The sequence below is a fragment of the Heterocephalus glaber genome, unplaced genomic scaffold (assembly GCF_053883595.1).
Source record: "Heterocephalus glaber isolate CG9 unplaced genomic scaffold, H.glaber_assembly_v1.0 deba00001463, whole genome shotgun sequence".
In the NCBI taxonomy this organism is placed as follows: Eukaryota; Metazoa; Chordata; class Mammalia; order Rodentia; family Bathyergidae; genus Heterocephalus; species Heterocephalus glaber.
In genome coordinates this window covers 1,529,006-1,544,127 of record NW_028258310.1, presented here as the reverse complement: position 1 = coordinate 1,544,127, position 15,122 = coordinate 1,529,006, and the positions used below count along the sequence as shown (strand labels likewise).

The 15,122-nt window shown below is 34.9% G+C and overlaps 1 protein-coding gene across 3 annotated transcripts in view; it reads left to right on the top strand.

Annotated features, from left to right (window-relative positions):
- Window positions 1-15,122, top strand: part of Cep120 (centrosomal protein 120) — a 67,302-nt gene that overhangs the window by 7,815 nt on the left and 44,365 nt on the right. Inside the window, exons 4-6 of one of the 3 annotated variants that reach the window (XM_004854478.4) lie at window positions 885-1,026; window positions 8,928-9,076; window positions 13,883-14,080. In XM_004854478.4, coding sequence (XP_004854535.1) covers window positions 885-1,026; window positions 8,928-9,076; window positions 13,883-14,080 — 489 coding nt within the window. Of the gene's footprint in view, window positions 1-884; window positions 1,027-8,927; window positions 9,077-13,882; window positions 14,081-15,122 lie in introns of those variants that run through there. The other 2 variants (XM_087180519.1, XM_087180520.1) reach the window with 2 other exon arrangements.

Here is a 15,122-nt window from a genome sequence, read left to right as displayed (position 1 = left end):
TGGTACAGGCAGAACAAAACAGAAATGTGGCAAAAAGAAAAGTATAAGTTAGGAAACAGCATAAGTTAGAAAAACAGAAAGTTGATGGTTTAAACAGTTGAGATGAGATTGGAGATACAAAGGTATAAAGATAGAAAGAAATATGTTTTGTGTTTTCTTTCACTTAGTATTTTGCCTGTTTAAACAGGAGAGTGCCAGAGACTCCTGCAGTAAGTCTCTAGTCGCCCCCCACCCAGTGTGCGACACAGTCCTGAGAGAAAAACACACTAAGAAACAGAAGAGAGAGAAAGTGGGGTGTTAGGACAACCCACGCCGGTGCAACCAACAAAGGCGCTAGCCAGTCCCAGGCACTTTTATTGGCAATCAGTTGAGATAAAGGCACTGTGAGGTTTCTGTGGAAATTAATGTAAACAAGGCTCATAAGGACAAGACAAAGCATTTTCAAATTAGGAACAGAATAGACAAAATATATGATTAAAATTAGAACATTGTCCTAGTCTGAAGGATTTAGTTGCGGGAACGGAATTTGGTTGCAAGCTACTCTGAGCTCTGCAGGTAGGCTTAGGCCAGATTCACTTCTATAACCAAGCCAATTGTGAGGTTAACTTTTTACAGCCTGCCTTGGGCATAATCAATATTACAGTCCTCTGCGGGAGAGAAGCAAGAATCTAAGCTTCAAAGTAGCTTCTTCAAAGGGAAATTCAGTTGATGGGTTCCTAAGTAGTATTAATTTCTTTGGTAGAAAATGTGGGTTAAAAAAAAACACCTTTTCTTTTAAAGAGGAGAAAAATGCTAAGAAACTACAGGAAATGTATTTAGAATCTTGAACATTTCCAATACTTTTTTCCCTACTATTAAGGTGTTGCATTTTTGTTGTCCTCTAGGCACCAAAGTGGCACCAGTTGCTGAGTAATAAATACACCAAGTTCAAGTCTGAGATACAAATAAGCATCACTTTGGAAACAGATACAAAGGCACCAGTGGATAGTTTTAAAGCGAAGGGAGCCCCACCTCGAGATGGAAAAGGTTTGTGCATCATCCCAAAGACATCTGAGAAGTTATCTATGGACGAGGACTTCAGGAAGGGGAGGAGATAGATGCAGGAGTGTGACATTGTTACACGTGCAGCACCTGTTGCTCTTAGCTCTTGGTTACAAATCTAAGCAGTAGGAAAATCTTATCTTCATTTGATATATAATAGAACAAAGAAAATTTTCTATTTTTAAAAATTGCTGCTTAAGTAAATTTACTTCTAGAATGATTATAGGAATGCCCCCTAAAAGATATGCTATTCTGCTTTTTAATTCATTTGTAGTTTAGTAAAACCTTCCTATTTGTTTCGTTCTCTTGTGCTTTTTGGAGAGTGCAGAGAGTTCCCTTCTGCCCCTGTCTCCACACAGGTACAACGTTATCCATTATTAACATCTCGGAGTCAGAGTAGAGTCTCAATACATTTGATGACTTTGCACTGATACATCATTATCTTCAAAGTCCATAGCTTACATTAGAGTTCACTCTTGTACGTTCTGTGGATTTTGGTAAATGGGTAATGACACCTATCTGCCATCGTAGTATCATCCAGAATAGTTTCACTGCTTCCTCTGTGCTTTATTGCCCAACATCTGACTGAAGGTAGGGTTTGTGCCTCAGCATCAATGCACTAGTGACTTAATTCTCAAGGTTGTGTATGATGGTATTGCAGGTGAGATCTTCAGAAGGTGATTGAGTGAGGGTTCTCTGCCTTTGTGGATGGGCTGATTCTCTTTAATCATTAGTGAATAGTGCATTGTCGAGGGGGGTCAGTTATCATGAGAAGGGTTTTTATTATCAAAGCCAGTTAGTCTGGCTGTCATGATCACCCTTGCTGAGTGATACCCTGTACCACCTTGGATTCTGTGTAGAGTTCCCATCATTAGAAAGATCATGGCCAGATAAGGTCCTTCAACCTTTAACTTCCGGGCACTGCAACTAAAATTTCTTTTCTTTATAAATTACCTAGTCTCGAGTATTCAATTATAACAACAGAAAAATGAACCAAGTCAACTACTGATCTTTGTTTCTGTCTACATAGTTTTGCCTCCTCCAGAATGTTTTATAGTTGGACTCATGCAGTGTGTAGCCCTTTCAGAGTGATGTCTTTCATTTAGTAATAAGTGCACTTAAGGTTCCTCCATGCTTTGCATGGCTTGATAGCTCATTCTTTTTTAGTGCTGAGTAATATTTCACTGTCTGGATGTACCACAATTTGTTTACCTTTTCAGCAACTAAAGAAAATCTTGTTTACTTCCAACTTTTGGCAGTTATGAATAAAGCTGCTGCTATAAACATCCGTGTGCGAGTTTTTGTGTGGACCTATGTTTTCAGTTGGGGTAAAACTAAGGAGTATGATTACTAGATCTTATGGTTAGAGTACATTTAGTTCTGTAAGAAATCTCCAAACCATTGTATAGCATGGCTATACCATTTTACATTGCCATCAGCAGGAAATGAGGATTCCTGCTGCTTCATAGTGTCACCAGCATTTTGTTGTCAAGTGTGTTGGGTTTTTGCCATTCTAGTAGTTATGCAGTGGTATTTCATTGTTCTTCTAATTTGAAATTCATCAGTGACATATGATGTTGAGCATATTTACATATGTTTATCTGCCACATCTTTGATGTATCTTTTTGGGTCTTTGGCCCATTTTTTGCGGGGGTGGGGAGTACTGGGGATGGAACTTAGGACCTTGTGCTTGCAAGGCAGGCGCAGCACCACTGAGCTAAAACCCCAGCCCCCCAGGCCATTTTAATCAGGTTGTTCATTTTCTATTGCTGTGAGTTCCTTGTAATTTTGGATAGCAGTCTTTTATCAAATGTGTTTTTTAGAGATATATTTTCCCAGTCTGTAGCTTGTAGTCTGTCTCTTGACATTAGCTTTCACAGAACTTTTTAATTGTGTTGAAAAGTGGCTTATCAGTTATATCCTTCATGGATTGTGCCTTTATTGGAATATCTGAAAAATTGTTGGCATGTTCCTTATGTTGTCTTCCATGAATTCTTTTAGTTTTGTAGTTTACACTTAGGGTCTATGAAATGTTTTGAGGTAATTTTTTGAAGGTTGTAAAATGTATCTAGATTGATTGATTGATTGATTGCATATGGTTACCAAGTTGTTGTAACAACATTTGTTGGATAGACTATTTTTCTCTGTTGATTACTTTTGCTTCTTTGTGAAACAATACCTGACTCTACTTAATTGCTATAGCTTTATAATAAACCTTGAAGTCAGGTAGTATTAGTCCTTGAATCTGTTCTTCAGTGTTGAGTTGGGCCATTCTGGGTCATTTGCTTTTACATATAAAGTTGAATCAGTTTTGCAGCATCCGCAAAAGTAATTTTCTAGAATTTGGTTAGGATTACATTAAATCTATAGGTCAATTTGGGAAGAGCTAACATCTTGGCAACATTGAATCTTCCTAATCATGAACATGCACTGTCTCCACCTTTAAAATTTTTCCATTTCTTTTATTAGAAATTTGCTAGAATTCCTCATATCTTTTATATATTTTCTTAGATTTATAGCTAAGTATTACATTTTGGAGGGATGTTAATATCAATTATAATGTGTTTTTATTCAAATTTTTTGTGGCATATTAGGAAAGCTCTGCTGACTTTTATATGTTAACCTTGTATCCTGCACCTTGCTATGATCATTTTTAACTACAAGACTGTTTTTTTCTGCAAGTCTTTCCACATGCAGATTTTCCACATAAATAATCATGTTGTCTGCTGAAAAAGATCGTACAGTGTTTCTTCTTACTATATATACCTTTGCTTGTCTTACTACACTGCCAAGGACTTAAGTACGATGTTGAAAAGGAGTAATGAAAGGGGACATCCTTGTCTCATATCTGATCTTAGTAGGAACACTGTTTTGAATTTCTGCCCATTATGTATGATATTACTTTTGAGGTTTCTATAGATATTCTTTTTTTTTTTTTGGTACCGGGGATTGAACTCAGATCCTTCCGCTTGCAAGGCAGGTGGCAGAACCATTGAGCTAAATCCCTGGCCCTCTATAGATATTCTTTATCAAGTTGAGAAAGTTTCCTTCTAAACCTAGTTTATTGAGAGGTATGGTTTTTATTTGTTTGTGTTTAATTATCACAAATGAGTGTTGGATTTTATCAAATGTGTTTTTTGTACCTACTGATATAATCATGTGATTTTTATTCTCTTGCCTATTGATATTGTCATTTACATTAATTGATTTTTGAATGTTGAACAAATTTTGCATACCTAGGATAAATTCCATTTGGTCAGGGTATATACTATAATTCTTTTTGTGCATTGTTGGATTTGGTGGGCTGATATTTTGTTGAAGATTTTTGTGTGTATGCTCATGAGATATTGGCATGTATTTCTTCTGCTTTTTTTCTTTTTTGTAATGTCTGGTTTTGGTATTTGGTTAATGCTGATGATAAATAAGTTAGAAAATATTCTCTATCTCTTTCAGGATAAAATTTCTTCCTTGAACTTTTGATAAAATCCACCAGTAAACTCTAATCTAGGTCTGCTTTCTGTTTTGGAAGGTTATAAATTACTATTTCAATTTCTCTCTTAGATATACCCTAGTCATATTGTCTGTTTCTTATGTGAATTTTAGTTCATTTCATTTAGGTTATTAAATTGTGATTTTAGGCTTTATTTTCCCTTTAATGGCCATAGGATTTTTAAGGGTATTCTCTCTTTCATTTCTAATATTTGTAATATGTGTCCTCTCACTTTTTTTCTTGTTAGAGGCTAATTGACTTAATTTTTTTTTCAGAGAAGCAGCTGTTGGTTTTGTTTTCTTTTTTCCCCCAATTGGTTTCTTATCTTCAGTTTCATTGATCTGTTCTAATTTTTATTATTTTCTTCTCTATTCTTTGAACTTAATTTGCCTTTGTTATTTTTAAAAATATTTTTAAGGTGAATGCTTAGACAGTTGACTTTAGATTTTATCTAACATATGCGTTCAGAGTTATAAATTTATCTCCAGGTACTATTTTCATTGCATCACACAGATGTCACTAAGTTTTTGTTTTCATATGACAAGTTCTAACTACATTGCTAAGTTGCCCATGTAGCACTTGAAATTGTGATCCTGCTTACTTAGCCTCCCAGAGTGCTGGGATTATGAATATGCACCACTACATCTACCTAGTTTAAGATATTTTTTAATTTCTCTGCAGATTTTTTTGACTCATGTTAATTAGAAATGTGTTGATTAATCTCCAATTATTTTGGAATTTTTCACCTCTTTTTTTGTTACTGATTTTGAGTTTAATTCCATTCTAGTCTGACAGTAAGCAGATAGTGTGTGATTTCTAGTCAAGTATCTTAAGGTGTGTTTTGTTGTCCAGTGTGTGGTCTATCTTGGTGAAGGTTCCATGTGACCTTGAGAACAATGTGCGTTCTGCTGTTGGTGGATGAAGTAGCCTGTCCAAGTAATTGATGGTGGTGTTGCGTTCAACCATGTACTTATTTATTTTGTGCCTTCTGGATCTACCAGTGAGTGTTGAGTTGCTGTAGTGGATTCAGCTGCTTTTCTTTGCTTTTTTTTTTTTACTAGTTTTTGCCTCAAGTATTCTGATGCTATATTGCTAGGTGTATACATGTTAAAGAATTGACCTCTTTATCATGTAGTGTCCCTTTTTGTCCCTTAGAACTTTCCTTATCTGAAGTATCCTCTGTCTGAAATTAATATAGTTACTCTACTCTGTTTCTTTTTGTGTTACATGGTATATCTTTCTTTATCCTTTTACTTTTAATATATATTTGTCTTTATATCTAAAGCAGGTTTCTTATAGACAACATATACTTGGGTATTATTTTGGATCTAGTTTGACAATTTCTGTTTTTATTTTAATTTTTTTGGTACTGGGGATTGAACTCAGGACCTTGAGCTTGCGAGGCAGGCGGCAGAACCACTGAGCTAAATCCCCGGCCCAATTTCTGATTTTAGATGATGCTTTTAGACCATTGATGTTCAAAGAGATTATTGATATAGTTGGGATTAAGATTGACCATATTTGTTGTGTGATTTATTTGTTGCCCTTGTTCCCATATCTTTTCTGCCTGTTTTAGTTTTAATTTTGTATAATTTCATTTACTTTTCTTTCTTAACACATTAGCTATACTTTTAAAAATTGTTCAAGTCTACTTTCAATTATTATATACCAACCCATGAATAACTCAAGTACCTTTTAATAACAAAAATATATTATTTTTCTCCTCTCCCTTGTATCATTGGAGTCATTTAACTTTTACATAAGCATACACACACTTGCACACATACGTGCACATACATAATTGAATAAATTATTGCTATTACTATTTTGAATAATCCATTCAGTCAATGAAGAATTTAAAGCCAGGTTCAGTGGTGCTGTCCTGTAACCCTTGGACTGTGGAAGGGAGAGGCAGAAGGACCACAAGTTTGAGCCAATTTAGAAACTTAGCAAGAACCTGTTTCAAAATAAAAAGGGCCAGTGATGTAGCTCAGTGTGAAGGCCCTGGGTTCAATCCCCAGTATCACCAAAAATAAATAAATTAAAATTTTTTTATTATTCTACCTTCACTTGTCCTTTGATGCTTATCATTTCTTTATGTAGCTCCACGTTTCTGACCCATATCATTTTCCTTGTCTCTGAACTTTTTTTAACGTTTCTTGCAAAATGGGTCTACTAGCAACAAATTCCCTTGATTTATGTTTGTCTGAGAAATTCTGTATTTTTCTCTTTGTCTCATTAATGTCCTTTGTAGTATAAGAGTTTAATTTAGGATCAGGTATTGCATTTAATTGTCATGTAATAGATCCTTGAGCATTCATGACTTTGAAACTGCAAAGATCATGGGCCAGTTAATTTCTAGAAGGCCTTTTGACTTAGATTTGTCTGAGTTGAGATTTAGATTGTGAATCTTTGGCAAGAATATCCAGAAGTGATGCCATGTGCTATCCTATCAGGTAACGCAGGTTTGATTTGTTCATTACTGATGATGCTTGCTTTAATTACATGATTGATGTGGTATCAGTGTTTCCAGTTGTAAACTTGCTCTTTTTTCCTTTGTAATTAATTTTTGTGGAGCAGAATTGGGAAATTATGAAAAATACTTCATTTCTCATTGACCTCCAATTTATTCATTTATTTATAATGATATAAATCTATAGTTTTACTTGTATTTTATAGCCTTTAAATATCAATTTGCGTTTTTCCCAGATTTGGGTATTCCTTTCAAGCTGCTTCTGTTTCCTTCTCACTGTCTGCATAATTCTTTGAGCCTCTTGTGTACTGGTACAACAGGATATTCTAGGCTCATTTTTCTCAGTCTCAGTCCTGGTGTTAGCCAGTCAGCCATCTCCATCCACTTGTGTATATATACATATTGTCTTAGCCCATTTTGTGCTGCTATAACAGCATACCACTAATAGAGTAGTTTATAAAGATCAGAAATTTATTTCTTACAATCCTGGAGGCTGGGAAGTCTAGGGTCAAGGCCCTCCCATTTCATGAGGTTGAAGTCCAAAGGGAAAGAGATGATTTCACTCCGTCAAGCTCTTTTATAAGGGCATCTTGTCCCATTCACAATAGAGGAGGCCTCCTGACCTAATCACTTATTATTAAAAGCCCCACCTCTTAATACTATCACAGTGACCATAAATTTCAACTCCTGAATTTTGGAGGAGACATATTCAAACGTAGCACATGTACACCTTTTCATTTGTATTTATCCATATGAACAGCATGCTGATTTTCTCTCTTTCATATTTGTAACTCTTCCCTGACAATGAGAAACCTCTCATAGTTATTATTTTAATTTCTAGGCTTTGTTGTCCTTACTATATAATGGCTGCCTTTATTAAAGTAATTAATGTATCAAATACTTTGCTAAGTGTTTTGATTGAAGTGTTTAATTTGGTCTTCTCAACAACCACATGAAAGCTTTGCAGAAGAAAAATTGGATACTAGAGGAGATCATACAGTTTTCTGATATAACTGATGGCAACTGGAATTGGTAAATTGGTCTATGTGGCTTAAATATTTATTTGTGCTCTTAACAATTATATTATTTTAGCCAATCCTATGGTAAGAACATCTCTTTAGGATTAACTTCTAGAAGAAGAATTACTTGTTTTTACGGTATGGATATACAGAATTTTGATAAACACTAGTGTGTTACCCTTCAGTAGGTTGTACTAGTATCTACTTTTTGAGATTTCTTGCTTCTGCATTTCTCCAACACTAGATATTATCTGTTCTTTTAGGATGTGTGTGTGTGTTTTAAGCAATTTGAAAAATCCTTGTCCCTGTCCAGTCTTTTCATACTGAAACTTATTTGATTATATTAGTCAACTCTCAAAATTATTTCATGGTTTTTCTTTATTCTTAAAAACCTGTCCAAATGTCTCATCATAGCATTCAGGGAGACCCTTCATGATACAACCTCCACTTATCCCCCCAACAACTTCTGCTTGTAGGTCAGTTCTCTGTGATCCAGCAGCCTCACCTATTCACCTTTTCCAGCCCTTGCTGTCTCATACTTCTGTGCCTTCATATTGTTCTTCCCATGTCTAGAACATACTTTCAGTCCTCTGTTCTCCATTCAGTCATCTTTCTTGTGTTAGCTAAATCTACTGTTCTTCACCTCCCAGTTTAGGTTCACTAGGAAACTTATGTTAGATGCCTTTTCTACATGGTTTGTTAAACTATAATTTAAAAAATGTTATATTCTAGTCCTTACAAACAGAATAAAGTTAAAGAAGTTTCTTTGGAGAGTAAGAAATTAAAAGAAACCTTTTGAGATATTGTTTCCACAAATATTGCCAAGCAAATTAAAAAATATAACGAGTTTTTAAAATCTCATAGTAGTGTATGCAAACTGTAGATTGTGTTTTTCTGTGTAAAGTGCCTGCCAGCCTTCCTGGACTTGACCCAAAGGACCTTGTAGCAGTGCTGAATGAGGAAGGAGGCTACCATCAGATTGGACCAGCAGAGTATTGTACTGATGCCTTCATTATGTCAGTGACCATAGCGTTTGCCACCCAGTTGGAGCAGGTGAGACATTCCCTGAGATTAGTTATTCATAAAGAATTTAAAAGCATCTTTTTTATAAATCTTACCTTTTAGATATTGAAATGATTTGCAAGTAGACTTTTAAAAAATGCACTCAAAAATATTTTCTTTCATATAAGAACATTTTAACTTTAGGAAGAGACTGGATTTCAGTATCTTGGTAGTGAGAGAACAAATTAAAGTTCAGGATTTAGGAAAATAGCCATCAATAGATATTATTTGCCCTTATACTGTGTACCAATATAAGGACTGCTGAAAGGCGTTTTTGGTACCAGAGATCGAACTCAGGACCTTGTCCTTACGAGGCAGGCACGGGCACCACTGAGCTAAATCCCCGGCCCTTGAAAGGAATTTTTGAATTTGCTATTTAAGTGTACTTTTTGGAGAAATTTGCAGTTACAGGAACACTTTGTCCTGGTAATACTTAATGCCTGTTGGATCTAGTATTATATTTTACCTTTTAAAAATGGTAGTAAATTAGCCTGTTATTGTTCTGAATACTGGCAGAAGACAAAAGCTTCCTAGTGAGACCCAAAGGACTTTTAGTCTCAGTATGACAACATGAATATCAGTATATTTTCTTCAATTTTCCTATTCCAAGTCCCACAGAGACTACACAGAGGGCATACAGTGGATTTTGTCACAGCTGAGAAAAATTAATTTGGGAAATGCATCACTTTTACTGTGAGCAGTAAGAAGTCCTGGTCTTTGTCTGAGGAGACACGTTACCCGATTTCTCAGGGTTACTGATGTTTGAACATCTCCGAGAAGCACCCTGGATAAAAACTGAGTCAGAGCCTGGCAGTCTTGGCATGTCAGACACTCGTGATAGATTGACTCTTCCCAACAGTGCACAATATAAAAGTAGCTCATGTTTTGTCTATTTCAGGATAAGTCCAGTATTCTTGACATTGTGTGGTCTGTGGGGCTCTAGTAGCTAGAATTAATATTTTTAAAAACAGACAACATGACTTATGACTCATTTTTATTAGACTAGTCACTTTTTTAGAGGTGCAGAATTCCCATATAAGCTGCATTCACAGGTGAAATGTGCAATCACTGACTATTTTTATGTGACTTTCAAGATTTCTCAGATAAAGTTTTCCTCAGGAAGCATTTACTTTGTTACACTAGTCATGTCCATTACAAAAAGGAGATATATATATATATATATATATCATCTTTCTTTCTTTGGATGCTTATTTACTCTTTTTCTTCCAGTTTAATACTATCATTTCCTCATTAACAGGCGCGCTTTTGTCTTTCCCCATCAGTTTCCTTAGTTTTCTTCTCTTCATCAATCTCTACTTAGGAATTGCTTCAGTTTAATATGTCACCCTGAAAGTTGTTGAGAAAGTTGCCTTTATATTAACCACATCAGAACACTCTTGCCCACTTGTCAGATGAGTAGGAGCCCTCTGTATTCTTACTGTGTTAACATATTTGTGCACCAATTTGAATTGCTATTTTATTTCTTGCCTCCATGGGGAAGCTTAGTGGTTGATATTTATTGCTCACTTACAATGTGTTGTGTGCTGTATAATAGACTTTGTGCTGTTTTGCATATACTATATATAATTCTACCACAATCTTAGAGGATTATTAGTTTCATTTTAGAGATGAGATAGCCCAGGATTAGGTAGATTTTATAGCTAGTAAATGGCCCAAATATTTCTGAGTATATGATTACTTTTCACATTGTTTTTGTTCCTGTATTATACTCTCCTGTCTCTTACAGGATTTGGAATAAGATTTAAGTTGGAATCTCATTCTCAATATTTACTAGCTCCTTTAATTTAGGCAAGTTACTTGCCTTTCTGAGGCTTGATTTTTCCTAGTGTAGTCATGGTACTACTATGATACCATCTTTGCAGATATACATGAGGAATGATATAATAGTAAAGTATGTTCCATGTAGTTTCTATGTAAGAAGCTACATTTAGATAGTAAAAGCTTGTTGTGCATAATTGACCTATCAAATCCACAACTAAATACAGTAATACAGTTCTTAGTAATACTAGGGGACTTACTGGGACAAATTATCCTTCCAGTTTAATTATCTCACACACACACACACACACACACACAGAGGAAGACAGCAAGAGATACTGATATCTGGCAAAGTGATCTCTCTATAAAAATTAAAGCCAGCTAGGTTCCTCAAAGTGTTACATGACCCAGAAATGCCAATTATGATTATGCACCCAAAAGTATTAAAAACGGGTCAAAACAGTATGTGCATGTGAATGTTCATAACACCACTTTTCACCCTGGGAACTACCCAAATGTCCATCAGCAGACAAATGGAAGAACAAAATGTGGTATATCCATACAATGGAATGTTACTCCACTCTTTGGGAATGAACTGTTGATGTATACTACAACATAGATGAGAACTGAAAACATGCTGAGTGAAAAAAGTCAGACAAAATAGGCCACATATTGTATGATTCCATTTATGAATATGAAATATCCAGAGTAGGCAAAAAAAAAATTGTAGAGATTAAAAGCAGATTTGTGGTTCCCTGAAGCTGAGAGCAGGAGAAAAAATGAAACTGTGAGTCTTCCATTACATTTGACTGGTCACATTGTTTTAGTTTGGAACGAAATGATCCACTTAGTTTTACTATCCACTTAGGCTTTTTCCTCTCAACCTGGTCAAAGACAATATACCAACATACCTTTTTATATGCAGATCAGTGACAGACCAGAAAGGTCCATTTGGAGCCAGACTGGATGGTGTTTATGTTCCTTCTTTTCCTAAATATTGAAATATTTAGGGAATAAATATTAAGGGAATAAAAGAAACTCTGTTTTCCCACTCTCTAAATTCCAGGATAATAAAAAGGGAGTTTTTGTTTGTTTGTTCTTGTTTTGAGACAAGATCTATGTAGCCCAGGTTGGCCTACTGATCCTCCTACCCAGGCCTCCTGAGTGCCAGGATTATAGGCGTGGGCCATCATGCCCAGCAATAAAAGATTTTAAAAAGTATATCTTCCCATAGTGAGAATTATTTAAAGTTAAATGTACATGAAATATATAGGGGCCACCTTTATTACTTAATGTTTTTATTGCTTTTTGATTATGGAAGAAATAAAAGAATATATGAAAGTCTCTTCTAATTAAACTCTGAAATTGTCATTGTTAAGGGAAGTATATTTTTCTCTAGAGATTTTCTCACTCTTACACTATAACATCTAACTCTGTGATTGACGCTATCATAGTGCAGAACAAGTATTTTCTCTTTTAACACTTCTTACAACCCTAAATGAATTGAACCACGGAGCAATGAAGTTATTTTTCTAAGGTTTCACAACATTAAGGTTTTATAACACTTCACTGATGGAACCAGGATTAGGGGTTGGAGTCTAACTCCATAATTTATAGTTTTGTAGGTTTGTATATGAACATACATATATATCAGGCATGTGTATATATCTACATGATTAAAATTAATTCAACAGATACATTTCAAATTGTAGGATTAAAACAATTTCTTAATATTATGTGTCTGATACTGTGCTAATATGACCTAAGTAATTACATTTATTTTCGTAACTTTTACTGTAACTTTTTTTAACCTAACAGTATATCTTAGCTAACTTTCATATCAGCATTTCAGTATTTAGTAGCTTTACTGAATGATACCTAACTATAAGCATTTCCTATCAATGGGCACATTAAATGTTTACCATATATTGTTAAACAATGGTCTAGTAAACATGTAGGGTCTGTTAGGAGATAGTTTCTATTTTATATGGCAAGAATCCCATCTCTTAGTCATATCTGACCATGAAAGTAGCAACTCTGAGAAATAACACTGCTAGTATAAAAGACATTTTTTGCAGTGATTAATCACAGGTATCTAAGCTTTCTTAATCAAAGATCTAGAGTAAGATATTTAAGTAGCCTGGATTAGGAGAGGGATGATAAAAGAAAAAAATAACCCAGATTAAGATTTTTTTAAACTTTTTCTCATTTGTAAGATGGAGCCTTTATTGGTAGGATAAGGATAACATGAAATATGTGTGATTAGGAAAGCTTAGTTTAAAATACTTGATCCTTCTAAAAAAGAATGTTCACTTATTGATTCATGGATTATTTGAGTGAAATGAAAACTTTAAAACAATGTAAACCTGGGCTGGGGATTTAGCTCAGTGGCATAGCGTCTGCCTGGCAACCGCGAGGTCCTGAGTTCGATCCTCGGTACCAAAAAACAAAACAAAACAAGGTAAACCTGTTAAAAGTCTTTTAATCTCCATGCTTTTTAAAGATGATCCTTCAAAAAATACCAAACTAGTAATTCAGTAATAATTTTGCAGAGATTTAGAAATTCAGTGGTTAATTCTTTTGGTATTTTAAGACAGGCTCTCACTATATAGTTCAGGCTGGCCTCAAACTCATGGTTATTCTCCTTCAGCCTCTTGAGTGCTGGGATTACAGGCATGCGCCACCATGCCCGGCTGAGTGGTTAATTTTAAGACTAATATGTTCCTGTTCGCTAGAACCACAGGTGGTACATACGTGACTGTCCCACTGGTCCGCTTGTACTACTGGTGGGACAAACGGATCTAATTATTTTTATTGGCCTTTTTACTGATAAAATTAATAAAAAGCCACCCAATGGAACAGTCATGCATGTACAGCACTGGTGGTTCAAGTGGCCCAGCAGTGAGACATGAATTACAGCTCTGTTGTGAATGTGTTAAACAAATCAACATTTTTGGAGTACAATTTAGTGGTTAAGAAAATAATACTCTTTTTTTATTTTCAACCTTAAATGTTTAGTTAATTCCGTGTACCATGAAACTTCCAGAAAGACAGCCTGAGTTTTTCTTTTACTATTCTTTACTGGGAAATGATGTTACAAATGAACCCTTCAATGATTTAATCAACCCAAACTTTGAGCCAGAGAGAGCATCTGTTCGCATACGTAGCAGTGTAGAAATTCTTCGTGTATACCTGGCTCTTCAGCCTAAACTACAGGTAAGCAGTACAGCAAATTGTTTTTTATTAGAGATGATTTTTTAAATGTTTGTTTAGTACTAAACTGGAGGTTATTATATGTTATTTCAATAATGGAGATCTTCTTTCTGCCATATCTGTTACTTTTTAAGGTATTATCAAGGTCAGTGAAATTATTATTACCTCTAAATTTTAGGACATAAGATCAAATTGCCCAGTTATTAGAAAAGAGGTGTATCAGTTATCAGTCCTTTATAGCAAAGGTCATGCCTGGAGATTGCAGCCATGGCCATGGCAAGGTTCATTCCTTGTTGGTGGAGATGTTAAGTGTAGGAGCACAGATCACAGACTTGGGATTTCAGAATTTACCTTATTGCTATTAAAATCGGAGATAGGGACAAATTTCTAAAACCAGTCCTTGAATTATTTTTTGTTAACGCTTTTTAAATTGGATTCTATGGAAAAGTAAACCTTAGTGAAAGTTACATTTATGATAATTATTTTTGACTGAATTTAATTAAGTAGGGTAGTAAAATAGGGTCAGTCATTTGTCAAAAGAAATCTCAGTTACTAGACTGGGCAGTTATTACATTTTGGGCAGGATGTGAGAAGATACATTAAGAAATTTTAGTACTAAATTTTAGAAATGATTCTGCTAAACCCAAAATAGTTAGAAAACCAAATACTATGTAAACTAATAGAATGAAGGAAAAAGCAATTGAGTTTTATTTTCTTACCATACTCCATCCTTAGCAAAAGCATTAACCTCATTAGTTTGCTTCTAATAGAGGACATTTAGGTCATTAAAAATGCTTTGTCTTTAGCCTATAGAATTATTATTATAACATTGTGTCTTTTTTTTTTTTGGTACTGGGGATCGAACTCAGGTCCTTGTGCAGCAGGCGGTGAAACCACTGAGCTAAATCCCTGGCCCAACATTGTGTCTTAAGTTATAGGTCTCAATATAGGTCTCTTGTTAATTCAATCACTATTGATATTTGAGCCAAAAAAAATTTTTTTGAGCCAAAATTTTTTTTAAATGTATTGATGACTCATTCTTCAG